The sequence below is a fragment of the Nilaparvata lugens genome, chromosome X (assembly GCF_014356525.2).
Source record: "Nilaparvata lugens isolate BPH chromosome X, ASM1435652v1, whole genome shotgun sequence".
In the NCBI taxonomy this organism is placed as follows: domain Eukaryota; kingdom Metazoa; phylum Arthropoda; class Insecta; order Hemiptera; family Delphacidae; genus Nilaparvata; species Nilaparvata lugens.
In genome coordinates this window covers 50877819-50899261 of record NC_052518.1, presented here as the reverse complement: position 1 = coordinate 50899261, position 21443 = coordinate 50877819, and the positions used below count along the sequence as shown (strand labels likewise).

The 21443-nt window shown below is 33.4% G+C and overlaps 1 protein-coding gene across 1 annotated transcript in view; it reads right to left on the bottom strand.

Moving 5' to 3' along the window:
- LOC111054701 overlaps positions 1–21443 on the bottom strand; it is a 248893-nt gene that overhangs the window by 199674 nt on the left and 27776 nt on the right. The window contains exon 3 of the mRNA XM_039441977.1: positions 5749–6013. Coding sequence (XP_039297911.1) covers positions 5749–6013 — 265 coding nt within the window. The remainder of the gene's footprint in view (positions 1–5748; positions 6014–21443) is intronic.

The window sequence follows — 21443 nt, the reverse complement described above, 5'->3', positions numbered from 1 at the left end:
CTTTGAAACATATCACCAGTAGAAAGTTTGTTTTTAGCCTTTGCACAGACGTAGACTGCAAGAGAGTATAACTTGGCTCACTTAACTTGCTAAGTAATTGAAACTACAATTTCTACAACACAAGTTTGTTTAATACACCTGTTCAATTAAGTAGAACTCGTCTGGCCTTTGCATGGGAAAATTCCTTCACCAATTGTTCAAGATCTAGGAGCTGAGCTATTTTATGTTCGCTAAACCACTCAGACCGCTCAGGAACCCATGTTCATAGGACATTGTTGACCTTAGAAAAGTCTTCATTAGCTCAAGTTCGGAAAAGCTTCTCATATAATTTTACTATTCACATTATTATGAATTTTTCATTTATCTGTATTTTAAAATTTTCCGTTCCAAAAGAATACAGTGATCGCAAGGCTAAATCTCATGCCAAAAAATGCGATCATTTGACCAAGAAGATGACAGGGAGACAGACTGTAGAGTGATATAGATTGGATAACAATCTGATATAGATCAAAACTGATATGGATAGCTACTGCTACCATGGATAACTGCTACTGATAGCAGTTTAGCTGGTTTTTAGGTTAGTATCAGTGAAATTCACAAGTCAAATTGCACAAACTGTAGAGTGATATGGATTGGATAACAATCTGATATAGATCAAAACTGATATGGATAGCTACTGCTACCATAGATAACTGCTACTGATAGCAGTTTAGCTGGTTTTTAGGTTAGTATCAGTGAAATTCACAAGTCAAATTGCACAAACTGAACTGAGCGTGTGAACAGAAGAATGTTATTTCGCTCGTTTGCGCAAATTTGGCTTGCGCAAGCCAGTTTGCGCAAATGGCTTAAGCGTGTAAACCCAGCTTTAGATCTCCAAATTTTGAACATAGATTCTAAAAATATCAAAATCGTGCACCTCGATGACCAAATTTCAATTTTCTTTCTAGATTTTTCAGAATTAATGTTTAAATTTGATTCATGGAACATCATACGGCATTGTAGATGCATACATTGTTGTGGATGTGTTTGTATAAAGGAAGCTCATAGAGAAATTGATACGCTGGTAACAATATGTTGCAATATGTGTTCCGATACAGGAAGCTCATGTTTCAATACCGGAGTTTTGATACAAATGCTGGCAGCTTATAGCGATTGTGATAATATTATATTATTGTGAGTTGTTAAGTTTTGAATATCAACATTTTATTGATTCTCAATCTTTCAAATTCCCGAAAAGCTGTTTTTGTCATCTTTAAATACGATATTTAACACTAAAATCATCTACCATACAACACTATCGCCGCCGGTACGAGCGGTAAGTTAAATTATGTAAGAGTTTTGAAATGAAATCAATAATAGCAATATAGCCAACATACTATATTATTTCACTGACAAATTCCTAAATCGGTGAAATATTGACAACTTTTTCCCAACATAAGAGATGTTTTCAAGTATGATGAAGGTTAGGTACCGGTACGGTACCGTATGTAGCCTACTGAAATCCGTGTATCAGAAACGAAAATTTGTTGAACCCAATTGAAGAGCTATATTATTCAGCTTTTTGAACAAACATTTTAAATAATACGTGTCAGATTATTTTAAACAAAGTGCTATAAATAATCATTTTCTAGCTATTTTGGGGGTGAAATCAATCGCAGTCCAAAATTTAACAGCATATTTGAATATTGCGGGCATTTTCTGCAATTTATTTATATCACTTCATAAATTGATGCAAAAATTAATGGATATCGTTATGAATCATCAGACAGAAACGAATTGAATCTTTTTTAAATGAAATATGCCACATTTATTTCCATTCTATCACTGAAAAGATAGGCTAGGTAGACTATGGGATGACACAAACTGTTCCAGTAAGAGAAAGGATAATGTGATGGAGGCTATAAGGTTGTTACAAGACAATACATTCCAATAGCACTCATGGTGTAAGGGTAAAGAGCTCGGCTTCAAAGTGAAAGATACTAGGTTCGAGTCCCGAAGAAGTTTTAATTTTTTTGTTCTCAATTTATTCCCTCGAAACATACTATTATCTATATAAATAAAAATCGAGCCTCAAATTTTGACGTTCAATAACTTTTTTATGTATGCACCGAATTTGATGATTTTTTTAGTTGTGTTTGTTATGTTTAGGACCAGGTTTATGGCCTATCAAATTTATAATCCGACTTCAGGACTCTTTCCTACAGTCCTTCAAAGTTTACATGTAATCCTTATGGGAGAAGATTTGTGAGCTGGCCTCACACAGAAATAAAAATCAGCTGTTATAATCATCGCGTCATCCAACAGCCGTCGGTAGATCTGTTTTTCTATTCTCTCTTTACTGATTCACAAAATTTAATTCTAATAATAATTATTCTAACATGTTTCGAATTTTAACATGAGTATAATTTGTGGATTTAAGTGAAATTTTTAATATTTTTTGTGATTGTGAAGTAAGATTTTGTTTTGGATTTGTATTTTGAAATTAATTAATCTGATAAATCCAAAATTATTGTAGTACATACATTTTTTGGACTTAAAATAGTGTGTGAATTAAGTTATTATTTTACATAACCTCTAGACCGTGTATTCCAAATTTAGGTTTAAAGCAGTTTTGGGCGAATGCCTGTTCTTTTTACCTGCATTGTATCTATTGTCTATGAATAAATAAAATGAAATAATGCCACGGTGCAAACGACGTCCAAACTTGGGACGTAGAACTCGGAATGCTGTAAATTTAGAATATGCACGAGAAAATCAGCAGCAAGGAGATATACCATTCAATTCCCCAGCAAGGTGCATTCAACTATATCTAAAAATACAAAATGCTGTACAACTAGCACATAGGAAGTCCATATTGAGATATGAAATACTGATTGATGGATAATTTTCATAAAAATATAGTGAATCAGATTAAGCGAAGACTAAGCACACCTGAGGAGGCGCGGCTTGGTGATACAAAGTGTTGATCTTATGGAGATTGCTTTATCACACTGTTCCACGCCATGTCTGAATCAGTGTGTGTGAGTGCTTACATTCAAACAAATAAGCAAGAAGCACCTGGATGCAAAATGCCGCATCGCGCCTCCTCAGGTGTGCATCCAGCTAAAGTTTGTCATGAGATGCATTAACTGTTTGGCGTTACGAAGTTCGCCGGGCCAGCTAGTATATTAATAACCAAGGCTCTGGTTGGTGTTATTTAATAATATTATCATACAGAGACCGGCATATTAGTCTGACGATTATGTAGCAATTGTTATGTTGGCACCACTGTCATTGAAAAGGCGGGAATGTTGTTCATCGAGGGGTCCATTCTTGCCATTTCAGTAGCCAGTATGTCGTGGTCAAGTGAACATCGAGCGTTTGTGATTCAAGCTTATTTTAATAATAAAAATAATTCTCACACGGACTGTGAGAACGCATGAGAACATTAACGCGGTAAGAGTAGCTGTTCCACGGTCTCCACGAGGTTCAGCAGCCTAACATACTGTTGCACTAGCCATTTCTGATCGAAGAGTACGACGAATTTTTCATTCCGACCTGAAATTCCATCCGTATAAGATGTTAGTGAACAATACAAATGATTGGGAACATCGCAAAGCCGCTTGCGAGATCATTCTCAAAAATGTTCACCAGGATGACGTTATTCTTTCAAGTGATGAAGCACATTTTCATTTGTCGGGACTTGTGGATAAACGAAATAACCGGTATTGAGCAGTCAATAATCCACAGAACTGAAGGAAGTTATTCAACGAGAAAGCAAAGCAATTCTACAAGATTAGTGATGATTGAGCGAGCAATGGCAAAATATAGAACTAGGTTGAGTGTGTGAAAAGTAACAGAAATCATTTGAATGACATAATCTTCAAATAAAAAACGTTTTGAGTAATCTATGTAATTCACTGTAAATTGCCAAATTTGTTCTTCTAATTTGATATATTACATGTTTCAAATGTACGAAACACACTTATTATCACTCAAAAATCTTCAGGTTTTTATGCCGGACCCGGTATTTATATATCATATTATTATTATCATTTTGTTTTTTGGGTCAAGTTATACTTAAGTTACTTGAGTATATTCAATTACTTATACTTATACTAATACTATAATATAATTAAACTTATATACTTATACTTAAGTTAGATAAGTTACACTCAAACATTGAGCATTCTCAAAAAAGCTTTGGAGATTTTTTGCTGATGGGGCTCACTTACGTTTCGATTTGTGTGGTGGGTGTGTGAGGATGTGAAGGGTAACACAAAGAGCTGTGATTTATACCACAATCAATCAATTGAGCCCGAATTAGAACCAGTTTTTCACACTAATAAAGTACAAACTGAAGAATAAAATCCAAAAAAATCAGAATTGGCAGATTATTAAATATCGTTTTTTGGAAAAATCCAATATTGTAAGGAAAAATACTAGCACTGTTAGGAGGAATCTCTTGACTCTTACTACGTCAAAAAATTGCACAAGCTGCAGATATAATAATTCCAACTTTATCTATATAAAAGCGGAATAACTCTCACTCGTCAACAAAAACGTTCAAATTCGATAAGTTGGGTATGTTCAGTTCAGCGTTTTATGAGAATCTTCATGAACAAAATCGACAGAAAATGTTCAAATCCAGTTTAGATGTTCAGCTTAGTTGTTAAAATGTTGAATAAGTGAGGGTTTGAAATAGCGCCAAGTATACGCCAAAATTCGCGTTTTCAGCGTTTTCCAGTATTTTTATTCGTTTTCTTAGCATTATTTTTTAAAACTAATTTACAGAAAATGTTGAAATTCAGTAAACAGATTCATCTGAGGTGTAAAATAATGTTGTATTGATAGGGCTTAAGAAAATCGCCAAACATAGGCCCAAAATATGCGTTTTTCAGTTTTTTCTAATCTTTCCGAGTAAAGATTGACAGAAACGTCCAAATCCAGTATAGAGGCTGAGCTAAGGTCTAAAAATCTTATGTTGGAAGAACTTCAATGTTCGCTCAAAATTGACGTTTTTCAGCATGTTTCTATATTTCTGACGAAAAAGGCGAGTCTAGGGGCTCGTACTCTATATAACATCATTATTATACAGTGTAAAACCTTGTTCCCAAACCGCTCAACTATCATTTAAGTGTTCATTCATTTTGATAGTTTCCTTCTCTCAAAAGAAATGAGGCATGTTCCTGATAAGCATGAGAAGAGCTTCCGATTCACCAAATGAAACAACGCATGTTTTTAAATGATCAAATTTTTTTAATTGTTCGAAACTATTGAGAATTTCAACTTGAAAATAAAGTTCTATGATAAAAGAAATTACAATAGCATCAAGGCTGGTTTCAGGATTCAGTGTGTCTCTTCCATAAGCAGATTTGTGGTTCACACCCTCCCTGAACCATAATATTATGCCTTTTTTGTAGCGGATAACGAATGCAGAATGACATGAGATGGGGAGGGGAATTTTCATGGAACACTCTTCTCTCCGATGGGTACATAGCTCCCATTCCATAAAAATAATCTATTTATTTCCAAAATTAATCCATCCATCTATTTAGTCAGATGTCCATTTATTTTTTCATTCATTCATCCATTCATTCATCATTCATTAATTCATCCATTCATTCATTCTTTCATTTATTCTTCCATTTATTTATTCATTCATTCATTCATTCATCCAGACATCAATTTATTGGTTTAATACAATACAATAATCATTCAATACAGTGTTCCTTGAATTATTTGAATTGAAGTAGATGATTTACTTACATGAGAGGCAGACTTCGGTATAGTGAACACTGTTTGGCACCAAGACAAGATTGCCAATGCCCTCAGGATGAGCCTGCTCACGAGTGAGGTAGCAAGTGGACTCCTCATACTCGACCACTGACCCACTGAACGAGGCAATACGACTGCCAGGCTGGAAGTCGAAGGAGGTGCATGTTCGCACCAGGTTGTTTGTGGCTGTGCGATCTCGTAAGCACAGCTCTTGGCATTTCTCCAGAACACGGAATGGTGGCGCTGTGTCTCGAACCTTGAACATACGCGAAATTACAGGTCTAGATCACCAGTAACGGCCTTATAAGCTGGTATATGCTTTCCATTGAAGGGAGAGGCTTAGAAAGCTGGCGGTGTACTGTCTAGTAATCAATATATACAGAGTGGGTGAAAAGTCAGAGAACGGCTTAATATCTCATACACAAAGATAATTTGACGGTGGGTGTGATTAGGGATCCTACTCAAATAAAAAAAAACTTCTTTACAATGACTTTAAAAATCTGGTCCGCCATCTTGGATCCGCCATATTTAATACAACTTCATTTTTTTAAATAGGAAGGTGGTCATGCGATACATGATTTCGACACGAAATTTCAATAAAAAATGAATGGCGAAAACCGCATATCGATATCTCAAACCGTTCAGAAGATATTCACATTATTAATCAATACTATTCAAAGCAGTAACGGTTTGATATATCGATATGCGGTTTCCACCATTCATTTTTTCTTGAAATTCCCTATTAAAACCATCTATCGCATGACCACCTTCCTATTTGAAAGAAATGAAGTTGTATTCAATATGGCGGTCCAGATTTTTAAAGTCATTGTAAAGTAGTTTTTTTTCAATTTGAGTAGGATCCCCAATCACACCCACCCTCAAAATTACCTTTGTGTATGAGATAATAAGCCGTTCTCGGACTTTTGACCCACTTTGTATAACAAAGAAATTATAAAGCAATGTTGAGTAATTCATATTCAGGTGGTTGATCAAGCATCCATTATACAGGATTACCAAGTTATTTAATGACATTGGGCCATGACTTTTTAAAGTAGAAGATCATTTTCAGGGAAATATCCATCAGTATGAATCAATGAGCATCATAGTTATCAAACGTAACAAAAAATTCTGAACCACGTTCGTTATAAATATACCTTACTAGCAGATAAGCTCGCTTCGCTCGCCTTATATGTCTAGCCAGGAGGCTCCACCCCCTGAACCGCGCTTGAATCCAAATCATCCAGTGATGAGAACAGTAGACTCGCTTCGTTCGCCTGCATTCTTCATTCGAGCTTGGGTCCTCCCAAATAGTCAAAATTATACAGCATGAGAAGCAGGAGAAGAGCCTCCGATTAAATCAAATTTTCAATTAATAATTTGAATTTTCAATTTTTAATTAATATCTTTTTTTCTGAGATAGCGTGCCGGACAGTCAAAAATGCTGTGTTATCGCTTAACAATTTTATAGACGCTGCAAGTTACAATGTAAGAATCGTTGCAAGTTACCACGTGAGAATCGGGCTATTCCGTACTGATTTTTTTTCGAATTGTGAATTCACTAGTTTCATTGTATTATGTGAAGGTTTTCTCGTGGTTTTACGTAATTATATAGCTCATAGTTATTAGTGGCGTCGAGTTAAAACCGGGGCCGGAAAATGGAGATAGGCTAATTACACACACATCGATTTTTGAACTTACGATTTTTTGCCGTTCTTATAAATTCTATAAGATTGAACCGGAGTTTGTCAAGTTCCGTTCAATCCCGTAGAACTCATACGGACGGCAAAAAATCGAACATCCAGAAATCGATTTTGTGTAGCGGGCTTTACAGTACTCTACAGGACGTGTGGTTGAAAGAACAATGACTCTGTAAAAGTGTATATAGGAGTGATTAGGGACTCAGTGGCTCAAATATCGAACGACATAATCTATGTGGTGTCAAAGAGGAAACTGAATTTCTGATTGAAATAATCGTCGATAGAGGATGAATATACTTTTCTGTGCCGTAAGATTAAAATTCTTGAAAGTCATTTAAGGAGGTCATATCCAATTTTCTTTGGTGTAGAGAAGAGACCTGGAGAGGTCAACGGGAGAAGCTGAAAATTTGATTACCAGAATTATTACAGAGCAAATGAGAGTGAATCTTCAACAACAGGATATTGTAAGAGCCCATAAATTGGGCAAAAATTCAAACAAAGATCGACCAATCATTGTACGGTACGATTTCTGAGCTTCAAAACAATCATGAAGTCTTAAGAGCGAGTAGAAACTTATCAGGAACATGAATTTTAGTTTCGGACGATTATTCGTATGAAGTAAGGGTGGCTGGGAAAACGTTACATTTTGCTCACATCGTCTGAAACAATACGGGCACTTATCAAATTTAATATCAATCTCGATAAACTGTTTGCCAATGGCATCTTCTAGACGCTAATCGCTCATTTTTAGCGAATAAAATCTCTATCTTTATTCATTAAATGGTTTGGAAATGAATGCTTCTACTGGAGTGCAATCAATTGCTCAATTCCTGAGTCAAGGACAATTAATAATAAATGGTAAAAAATGTCAATTCCTACAACTCAAAAGGTCAGTTGATATGATGACCCACAATAGTAGGTTAATTGAGAAAAACTGATTGTATTGGAAGGAAATTTTATAACAGGCTATCACAACTTCTTAAAAGTAATGACGAAGATCTCCAAAAAACATATGAAAAACTATTTAGTTGATAGAGTATTTTATATTGTGAAAGAGTTTCTTTCAAACCAAGACTAGGTTTGATTAATTTAGTGTTGAATCTTGTAAACTTAGTGTTGATTATATGGAATTATTGACCTGACTTGTCTCATACTCCATAACTGGAGTCCTTGCGACGTAATCTTAGAAAAAATCATATTTGTATGCTTGTTTAGATTAGTCCAACTCTGGAATAGAATATTTATTCAATTATTATTGAAAGAAAATCCAAATTAAATGCTGTAAATCACCCCGAAGACTTCTGCTAGTACAAATATCGACAACAGGGTTCTATCGTCTAGATGGAAATTCGATGAGAGCTACTATCCAAAAATTATCTGCCAGCCCGGGAATCGAACCCGGTACTCCTGTAGGCATTTACACCAAACTGACAATATCTGGATACCAGCGCTCATTTTATACGAAGCCATAGTAGCTCTCAGATGTAGATCTCATCGAATTACCAAGTAGTAGTTCTCATCGAATTACCATCTAGTTCTTAAACCTGTTGTCAATATTTGCAGTAGCAGAAGTCTTTGGGGTGATTCACAGCATTGAATTTGAATTTTCGTTTAAATCGCCAGGAACAATAATTTCATCAGAAACCGTTCTTATAATTTCATAAAACAATATTCAAGGCCATCAAAAAATAGATTTGACACACGTGGAGAGACCTACAATGTGTTATAGACCTACAATGATTAAAGAATCTTAACCAATATTGAAACTAAAACCACACATTTAAATATGTTTAGTGTTACATAAGTTGGCAATATTCATTTCAGTACCTTAAGCAAGTAATATCCAAAAACCTAGGACTCACAAACACAGCTTCACCTTTCTTTCTCACATCGACTCGACAATAACTACAGACTAGAGACATATTATCAACAATCAGAGAAGCAATTTCAATTTTTTTAAACCATGCTCACTCAATACAAGAATTTCTGACTGTTCTTTCTCATCTAGAATGGTTCAGCTTACTTATAACTTCATAATTGTTTTGGTTAATTATTCTCAAAGCTTTCAAACTGTTAAAAATATTACATTTTCTAGAACTTATTTCAACATTTTCTCCTCTCTGAGAACCTAAATGGATCTTTTCAGGACTCTCGGTATTGTATAAAAAATATCTTAATCCTTGCACTAATTGCTATTGTTGGAGTGAAAGTTGTGTGAATGTGTGTGTGTGAATGAAGCATTACAAAACTTTTTTTCAAGCTGTAGTCCTACTTGCACGCGAATTATAATACATAATTCAGCAAGTAGTACTTTCATTGTTCCAGAAACGGCTTTTTTTCTTAATGTATATATCAGTTGTAAAGCTTACTACTAGTTTTAAAACTTTTTTATTGAACATATAATAATTGTTATCCGAAATTATTAGATGGATATTGTGAGTTGTTCATAATGCATTGTTTTTTGGTCAATAAAAATTATTCGATTTGATCAAAACTCTTCATTCAGCTTCTTCTTTCTAACGTAGTAGAAACAGATTAGCCAAGTTGAACAATTTAAATGGCTAAGTGCACAATAACATAGGCCTACCTTCATGTCCAAATCCTCCTTGCTTCTAGGATCCCGGGTCCAGATCACGATACGAGACGAGACGACACTTGTAATAAATCACAATAAATCAATAGATCACTTTGCAAAAATCGACATTATGAGAAGTGAGCTGTTCGATTGGCTCGCAAACGGCAACTGGCGCGATTATGCTATACGCATCACCCTTCAATTGCCCCCTCCACCACACAACACCAGACAACAAAGAGGAACATTGATAGTCTCGTCTGAACATTAGTAGTTTAAGTGCTTGTATCAACTATTAAAATAATTACTCATACAACATTTTGTGTAACTTTATAATATTCTGCCTTGTTTTACAATTTGTATTGTTGGCTGTAAATGAATTGAATTTGAGTTTGAATAAATGGTACATCTACTGATGTTGGGAGTCATGGTCAGTGATGTTTTCCAACATAGTTATACTAGCGTAATCTCAAGTGCAGGGGATATACAAAAAGTGTAGAGATATATAATAAATTATCAGTAAAAGGTCATGTTTCTTATTCCCGATTCTGTCTGTGTGGTAACTGGTAAGGATGCTTTAATGATGTAATGTACTTCGCAAATTGAGCTATATAGTCTGTGCAAACAGATTGTATCATTGCTCTTATGGAGCACAGTGCTGTAAGATTTCACAGAATCCAGAGAGCCTGTGAGATAATTGTGTGAGAGAAAGAGCGAAAAGAAGAGCAAAGGCGCTCGCTATAAACTAGTTTTCACGACCTATAGAATAGAGTAGCTACTCAAGGCCAGTGAACTCTATACTAACTGGACCGGGCTGTCCAATGCTAAGCTACAGCCAAAAATGTGTAAGGCAGAGTGAGTGACCCAGGCCTACCATGTGGGATTCCCTTCTCTCTCGTACTCATACATTAAAGCAGGTTGTTGCAGCTCTTGAGTACGATTATTTATTTTGAAAGTTGAAAAACGGATTTGAATGAGATAGGGCTATCAGTATTAGATCACAACCTTTTCTCTCAAGTGCCATCTCTAGGAAGGCTGTTCAAAAAGTGTAGTACTAGGTAAATTTAACTGATGAGATGGGGAACGGAGTAAAAAGCATGCTGGCTCACAAACATTGGTCTTCATAGCTCTACTCTCTCTCAATCGATGCGCTCTCTCACATCAGTCTTCTCTTTCTAGAGAAAGAAGTTCATTACTTCAGTAGCACCACTATCACAATAATTGACACGCGCACTCACTCTCACATCAGTCTTCTCTTCCTAGAAAAGTCCATTATTATTATTATTATTATTATTATTATTATACACTGCATTGTCTACTCATTCTGCGGCTGTTCTAACATGACTGATCTGCTTTTGAGTAGCCTGGCTATAGATGGTAATCTATTGCTTCAACAGTGTTATCAAAGAACACTTCATTTGACTAATTCTTCTAAATCGACATACAAGTTCATTAATATATGAATGCACTATCTATATATATAAAAGCGAAATGGCACTCACTCACTGACTGACCCACTCACTGACTGACTGGCTCACTCACTCACTCACTCACTCGCAGAACTAAAAATCTACTGGACCAAAAACGTTCAAATTTGATAGGTATGTACAGTTGGCCCTTTAGAGGCGCACTAAGAAATCTTTTGGTGATATTTTAACTGTAAGGGTGGTTTTTAAGGGTTTAAAGATCGTCTTTTAGCATGTATATTCTTCTTATTCCAATATCTTGAAATTATAATTGAAATGTCCATACCATATGTTAATTGAATTGAATTTATTGCCAAAATTACAAATACATATTTGTACAATATTAATTACAAGAGTATACAATACAAATAGACATTGATTTTAACTTGAGTACAACAATACTATCAATGTAATATTTGGCACTGCCAACATAAGAAACCTTGTGTGTTGGCAGTGAGTTGCAGTTCACTTATTCGGCTTCAAGTACTTTGTATACAATTCAAATTTCATAATGTTAATATAGAACTATAATCTAGAGAGTGTACCTCTTCGAAACAGTTGTTCTGGTAACTAAATTAAAAATTTTGTCAGATTGGCATTGACTTTGTTAGGTTGGCATCAAGTTGAAGATTGAAATGCATTTATCCAGGACCTCCTAAATACCAATTTATCCAGTACCTCCTAAATACCTATTTAGGAGGTCCTGATTTATCGCGGAAAAATTGATTGGGTACTGCTACTTCAATCAGAGCTATTCCTGGGGATATTATATCACTACTAGCCGTCAGGCTCAGGCTCGCTTCGCTCGCCATATCCGTCTAGCCAGAGGGCTCCGCCCCCTGGACCACCAACTGGATTGTCCAAGAATGAGATCAGCAGGCTCTCTTCGCTCGCCTGCATTTTCCATTTGAGCATTTTTATCATATGTTAGGACGATCCAGTCCAAACAGACTGAATGTCTGGCTAAACGGATATGGCAAGCGAAGCGAGCCTGACGACTAGTATTATATAGATCCAGTAAGTGCTGAAGGCTGTTAATAAAATGGTTCATGCATAGACAAAATAATGAAAATCATGATTCTTCATTCTTGAGATTTAAATATATTTATTTTGATTCTAGATAGGAGTTAATTTTTCCAGTAATAATATTGTTTGGAGTACAGGATCAAATATTTCAATGTATTTATGTATATTATCAGGGAAAATCACAAACAAGAAATGATTCCAATAATATAATAAATCAAATCAAATCAAATTGGTTTTTATTATCCATGATAACATGAAACAGCTGTTATATAGTGCCGTGCTACCAATTTCTCCTAAATAGGTTGGATAGCATTTCACACATATTAACCTACAGGAAGTTATCAGCTCCAAAGTGGTAGATTCTTGATAAACTATGAATGGATCTATCACCTATGAATGAGAAATCCAGTTTTCAGAGCAAACCAACTTATAATCTTCAGAAGAATTTTGGCAATATACAACACAAATCAACAATACAATACCTTACACACTTAAACATCCTAGCATCATTACAAGCTGAAATACTTATCCAGTTTATATAGTTGAAAACAATGGCTATAGGCTTGTATACACACAAAACAATTTTATACAAAATTAGAACACCATAAAACTGTTCAAAACTCAATTTAAAACATTATAAATTTCAATTAAACAGAAAATATTCAGAGAGCACAAAACACTTTCCATAGCCAGCCACCATTTTTTTAGAGAAGACGAAGCACAAAGTACAGAGCAAAGGCCACACCTCAAAACCAGTGACAACGTTATGGACATGTCATTGATATTAAATTCCAAAAAATTATAAATTACAAGTTTAGAATTTACATTTTATATTTGTTCTCAATAAAACTTTATTTCGAAACTGTTATTTTGAATTTATATATCATCTATATTTAAATAATCTATTAATTCTGTTTCTCTGTTTTGGTGATACCATGGAATGCAACACAATTATTTATGATAAATTCTCAGTAAAAAGTTGTCCGCATATCGATTACTCTGATATTTACTATCAAGTTTTATAGATCTCAAATTGAAGATTCGATTCCAATCGAGAAAAAATGTAATATTACAAATACCCCCCTCTTGACATAAAAAATTGTACTGTTTGAGAATTTAAAGAAAAAAAATTACATTGAAACAAATGGAAATTGTTGAAATTAAATTTGAGAACAGTAACAATTTTTCTATAAAAACATTACATGACAACTATAATTGAAAATTATTATAAAAATTCATCAATAGCATTTGTTATACGTTTCCGAACAATATTTCAAAGTATAGAATATCAAAATTACTTTTGATTCAGCTTTATGATTTAAAGAAAATATCTCAACAGAAAATTTTATATATATAAAGAATAGTTTTTGAAATTGCACATAAATTTAATAGATGAAAAAATTCAATTTTTTATTGCATGAAAATTTATCATGTTGAACAAAAAAAAAATTTTTTTTTTTAAATGAATTGATGAATTGTTACATTTAATTTTCACATAAAATTTTAATAAATCAAAAAATGTTCATTTCTTTCACTATTGATGCGGTTGATTTTATCGATGCAAATTTTGGAAAACAGTCCGTTAAGGCACTCAGTATGAATTTCAGTTAAGTGTGAGTTTCAGTTTAGGTAAGATTTGGTTTTTTGATATTTTCAGCTTTCAAGGTTTAGAGTTCTGCATACAGGAATAATTTAGGAGAGGATTTTTTGAATCAATTCTTTCATGATACTGTGACTGTTATTCTGAATTCAAAGTTGTGAATGTGAACATGGATGGTAATTACCTCCAGGTAATGTGGTAGTGTTGAAGTTTGAGTTACATGGTCAGCAATAGGCGTTGGTATTGTCATTGGCGTATGCTTTGGTGTCGGCATTGGCGTTGGCATTGTCAACATTGGCGCAGGCATTGGCATCGGCACAAGCATCGGCGTAGACATCAACGTAGATATTGGCATTGGCATCGGCACAGGCATCGTCGTAGACATTGGCCTAGTTATTGGTGTAGATATTGGCGTCGACATTGGTGTAGACATCGGTGTAGTTATTGGCATTGACATTGGCATAAGCATCAGCGTAGATATTGGCGTAGTTATTTGTGTAGATATTGGTGTTGGCATTGGCATCGACATTGGCGCTGATAGTCAATTAATGAGTCACACTAGTTCGAAAATCACCCAAATGTTCTTAACACTCTTCATAGCGTTCACTTGTTGCTGATTTCGAGATTCACGTGATAATTATTTCGATGTTAATGTCCACGCTGTACCTGTTATCTTAAAATGTTTATAAACTAAAAAGAAAATTTTTATTAGGCTACCAATACAATCTAATACACATGAAAATTATTTACAAGTATATAATCAATATAAAAATGAAATTTGTTAACATCTTATTATACAGTCAGCAATACATATATTGTGAAATTTGGAGACATCAATTATAAAATTTTAATAAAAAAAAATTTCATTTCCATTTATTCACTGTTCAAATAACAAAATTCAATCCATTCTTCAAAATTTAGAACATAAACAAATACATGTTACATAAATTTCATTACACTCTGTATCATTATCAAAATTGTAAAAAACATCAGATCATCACAACAAAAATAATTTCAATGCATATTTCAATAATTTCAGACAATTGGTCTTCTATTCACAATCATTTCATAATACAATATATCTGCATTCCATTATCATTTAGTATACCATTTCATTTATAGCATTTATAGCATTTATAGCAAATTCATTTCACATTTATGATTTATCATTCAGGGATTCAAAATTATTTATGTGGACACATTTATAAATTTTCATTTTAATTTTTTTTGTTCAAATATTGTATAAAAAACAAATTATTTAATATTATTAATCATCGTTTGTTGGATACTATAGTTTATTTCGACTTTTTAATGTTCTAAACACAAACTACATTTCATGACAAAACTTTACTATCAATCATTAAACAAGAAATCATTCAAAACATCAATAATATTTTGCTTCAAAGGCAATCAATATTCATAAGTAATCATCTGCATCTATGGCAATCAACATTATTAATCATTATTTTTCATCTATGGCAATCAACATTAGTAATCAACACAAAAAATATTATCTCATTACTGCCTCTCTAAGTCATAACCTCTGTTATTCCTTCTTTAGGCAATAATGGGTTTCCATCTCAAAAAACAATCACATACCAGCAAAATTCTAATCAACAAACCCCACTAAAAATTCTACATACACTCCAGCATCCATTTCAAACGATAATCAATCATATCAAAATTTATAGAACAGTTTTTAAAATTTAGAAAAAGACATCAATTACAAAAACTTTAGAGAAATTTTAACCTTTAACTCCTTTCAATTCATAATATGACAAGACGTTTTTTTAATGAAAACATTATTCAAGTTAACTTTAATTCATATTGAACATCTCATATATATGGCGACAAAATTCATTAATACTTAAAAATTTTGAAGTATTATTATTATAACAAAAGAATTTATACATAAGATTAAATTTCAGCATGTTCTAAATTGTACCATTTATTTTTTAAATAATTTCAGAATTAGAAGACTGTATAATAAGTACAAACATTTCAAGATTACAATACAAAGACGATCAAGATGGATAATGGGTAAATAAGTTCCCTAAAAATACAAATAAGAGAAAAAGAAAAATTGAGTAAATAAATTTCCTAAATAATACAAGGAAGAGAAAGATTAATTAGAGCCTATCCTACATGTCAGTTCTAAACTTTCATAAGGAAGTATATTTAATAAAATATACTACTATGGAATTTTGTAGATTCCAAGTATGACTCTAATTTGTTATAACTGTGAGCTATCACTCCCACAAAAACAACTGGTGAAGGAAAAAATATTTTGACTATTGTGACTGGGTGGAGAGTTCCTAGATGTCTGTAAGGCAATGTGATAGCAGACTCTAGTATTGGACCACAAAAACAAAAGTATGCAAAAGTGTTTACAAACATTTGATGTTGCAGTCTTAAAGTTTTTATATCGCAAACAAGTAGGTCAGATAATCGAGTCCAGCCATATGTGGTTCACGCCCACACCTCTAAAAGAATCACACCTACTTGTCTACCAAAAATCCAAAGTATTGGACAGCAAAAAAAAATATAAAATGCAAAATGGGTTAAAAGCCCAGAAGAAAACTATAACCTAATTACATATGGCTTATGGCATGATATGCAATGAAAGATGAGAAAATGGGCATAATTTGCTCTGAAAAACCTAGTTACCTAATATAATACCTGACAAAAAAAAGACATAATTAAAATATGTAATACATGATGAAAAAATATACCGCAAGCAAACAATTATTTACACTACAATGGATAGATTTTAAAAAAGTTAAGTTTTATCAACAATTTAAAGATTAGGAAAATAAGCTACTATTTTAACTTCCAAAATTATCTCAGAAAAAAAATACAAATTTAAATGACTATGGACAAGATTGGTTAAGATATGCATCATAGAAGAATTTTACTGAACATTACACAAAGACAGGAAAGAATCGAAATTTGAAAAGATTAAGGGCCAAGAAAAATAGGCTACAGGAAAAAAAAAGAAACAATTATGGACTCTTACCATACACTGCGTAGCGATTATGCTATTCTGAATCCCGGCATAACACAGGATTCCTAATCATTGTGTGCTGGGGAATACCCTTTCATCATGTGATTCACAGTCATCATCTTGTAAGTAAGCAACTTGAAACAACCTTTGAATACTAACACATCAATGGTGACTTTGTGCTTTGTTTTCTTCAAGAACATGATTTTATTCATGGGTTCATTTGTTTCAACAAAGCCATTTTGCTTACAAAAGTCAGTCATGTTCACTAGATAATGCTTTGCATACACCTTTTCAATTTTCAGTTGAAAGTTGAATTCATCAACTTGATTCAAAGCAAGATTCATTTTGTTTTCATTGTTCCTAACCTCTACAGAAACCTGTCTCATGTAAACATTCACTTTATTTACTGTTTTCCTAACTTTCAATTTGGCAATACCACTTTCTTTACTGTTGACTTTCAATAAAGACAACTTCCTACCTACTACATTACTCAATTCTACTATCTCACTAGGATTTACTTTTTCAATAACATTAACTAGGCCTACATTATCTGAAACTTGAAATAATTGATCTTGTATCTCAACACAACTATCATCCTGCTTCAATTTGCCTTCATCTTCATGACTATCAATCAATGTCTCATGTGCATCTTTCAATAGAAGGTTTATACTAACCTGCTCTAGTCTAATGCTAGCAAATTCTTGCTTCATATCATCAAACCTAGCATTTTGATCTTGTTTCAAATTATCAATCTTAGCATTTTGCTCATCAAACCTTTGTGTTAAGAACGCTATAAGATTCAGATCATTTTTAATGTTTGCCATTTTGTAATATGCACTGATATCTATTCATTAAAACTTGACCACTCCAGAACTGACCTCCCATTCATCAGTATACCATTCATAACCTATCAAGATATCTATCCTACCAATAATTTTTTATAACCAGGAATATATTTTGTAGTTTGAGTCCCACACCAGGGCGTACCATTTGGGACAATTTGGAGATTCAGTCCCACACCAGGGGTAACATTTGCCGTGCTACCAGTTTCTCCTAAATAGGTTGGATAGCATTTCACACCTATTAACCTACAGGAAGTTATCAGCTCCAAAGTGGTAGATTCTTGATAAACTATGAATGGATCTATCACCTATGAATGAGAAATCCAGTTTTCAGAGCAAACCAACTTATAATCTTCAGAAGAATTTTGGCAATATACAACACAAATCAACAATACAATACCTTACACACTTAAAAATCCTAGCATCATTACAAGCTAAAATACTTATCCAGTTTATATAGTTGAAAACAATGGCTATAGGCTTGTATACACACAAAACAATTTTATACAAAATTAGAACACCATAAAACTGTTCAAAACTCAATTTAAAACATTATAAATTTCAATTAAACAGAAAATATTCAGAGAGCACAAAACACTTTCCATAGCCAGCCACCATTTTTTTAGAGAAGACGAAGCACAAAGTACAGAGCAAAGGCCACACCTCAAAACCAGTGACAACATTATGGACATGTCATTGATATTAAATTCCAAAAAATATAAATTACAAGTTTAGAATTTACATTTTATATTTGTTCTCAATAAAACTTTATTTCGAAACTGTTATTTTAAATTTATATATCATCTATATTTAAATAATCTATTAATTCTGTTTCTCTGTTTTGGTGATACCATGGAATGCAACATAATTATTTACGATAAATTCTCAGTTAAAAAGTTGTCCGCATATCGATTACTCTGATATTTACTAGCAAGTTTTATAGATCTCGAATTGAAGATTCGATTCCAATCGAGAAAAAATGTAATATTACAATAGCTAAGGTGAACGTTATATTTTCGAGCTCAAAATTTAAGTGGTTTTATTCTTTATTTAGTGAATTCATGCTTTTGACGTGACAACATCTTTTAAATTGGTTTGCCGGGTGACACTTCAAGAAACTGCGTTACGTTCTCACGTTATGCGCTCACAATGAGAGCGAGTGAGAGCATTCTTTTCGGTTCACGGTCATCTGGAAAGAGCATGAATAGGAGCAGTGGCGAGCAACGCAGCAGCAAGCAGCAACCCGAAGGCATTCACCTGGAGAGAGAGTGAAACGGAGCAATCTCCTGCGACTGCGTCACTACTTAGTGAATAGGTTATGTGAATAAGTATAAGCAGAGAAAACTCCTATAATAATGTCTATCTCTATAGAAGGTATATCTCTAAGTGAATAGGTATAAGTGTAAGTATAATAGGTATAAGTGAATAGGTTATGTTGTAGTAATCACAATGTTGTGGTAGTTTTCAATCACAAAAGTAGTATAAATCGTTTCTCAGCCAATAATAATTTGTTTAACTTGAAAAAATGAGCGCGACTTGCTATGTAAAAAATTGAATCGAGCACAGTAAGCCCGCCTAAGAGCAAGAGAGACAGAGTGATTTTGTTGAGGATGTGTGAAGGTAAAAATAAAATTTTGTTAATATGAAATTCAGTGCGAGATTCTTTGTAAAAATTAATGTTTTAAATATAATTCTTTGTATAAATAAATGTTTTAAATTGTTACTATTATTTCATCCTTCTTCCTACTATAGGAATGAATATTCACATTAAAATTATTTTACCACTCAAAGTTATTGTCACATAAAACTTTCGCCCGTATACCAACTTTACAGGCAACTATGCAATTTTTTTTTCATGTTTTTTATAAAAGTTTTACTATCAATCTATCAAAATTGAAAATTGTTTGTTTTATTCTAATCTATACTCTTAGATTGTGATTTGGTGTAGAAAATTGGAATGGACATAACCTATGTGTAATATTTGCACGATTTGAAACTAAATTAGGAAATTGAAAAAGTTTTGGGCAATAACCTGTTTTTTCTTTCCCGATCATTATATTTTTTGTGCTAATCTGATAAATAAATAAATAATTAACAGGGCACAAATATTCAAATCATACAACAACGCTACATATTATAATGCTACAATGATTCATTAGCATAGTTTTATTCAGAAGCAAAGTACTTGTGACTGTATTAGCACGATTCAGAACTGGGCTAATATACGGTAGCAAATATTACGAGAAGTACCTAATTCCTGATTCACCAAAACAAGTGCAGATCACCATGTACAACGGCCTGTAAACAACTGAACAATGGACAGTTGATAACTGTCTATTTTTCTATTTTATAGACAATCAAATTCATTTCTGTTCAATTATGAATTTAATAGAATCTACCGCGCAGGTGCCAGCAGGCGCCTAAACCCAAAAAAAGTTATGATTCATATAAAAGCATAATTTTATTCAGAAGCAAAGTATTTGTGATTCTGCACGATTCAGAAAACATTCCAAACAAGAAGATCGTCAGTCGTTACAATATTGACCTTATTGCCTTATTGGAAACCCCCCTCACTACAATGACAAGGACACAGTCTGCGCAATCTCCCCCCCCCCCCACCAACATTAGCTCTCCTGGACAATAACAATGTACAGTGTTATACTGTACATCAGTTTTTGCATTTCACCTTTCTTCCAATTGAATACTTGTACCCTATTACCACTTCAAAGAAAGTAAATGTAAATGAAAAAAAAGTGAACAGAGAATTGGCTTATCTTGGAAATCTTGCAGTTTACTAAAAGTATTTTTTATTGCAGAAATTTTCGTTGAAGCATGAACTATTATTCATTCATATTATCCATTAACTTACTTTTTCTCGAGACTTTAAGAATGATTGGTTTTTCTTTTAATTTACAGTATAAGAAAAAAACATGTGAAACTTGATCTCTCCAAAACTAAATTTTTCCCGGGTAGTATCATGTAAATTTCTTGGGTTGAATTTGAATTGCCATGCATGGCCGAACATGGATAATAAAGAATTCGTTGAGAGAAGAATGAACCATGTCTCCAAAATAGCTGTACAAATAGAATATAGTACAGATTTCATGTGATATTGAAATGAAATGGGAATAAATAATAATATGGCTGTCTAACTACTGTATAAGCATATAGAATAATAAAGCATATTATATGAATATAGTATATAACATAAAACACAATAGCGCAGACAAGAAGATGGGCAATATCTCATTGAACAAAAACAATCAATTGTTTCGACGACCGTATTCCAGTCCTCCGGTGTGAGTGTTTTTACTCACAATCATAGCAGTTGGGACTGTGTTAGTGAGTTCCACCACACTTTTTCGAAAGGCTAGTACTAGTAGGGAATTGAAGCTTTCTCAATTGAGAGTACTTTGCAGGTACTTCGTTCTAGCGTGTTTCGGACGCTATTCTCCAACCAATAATCATGAAAATGGTAC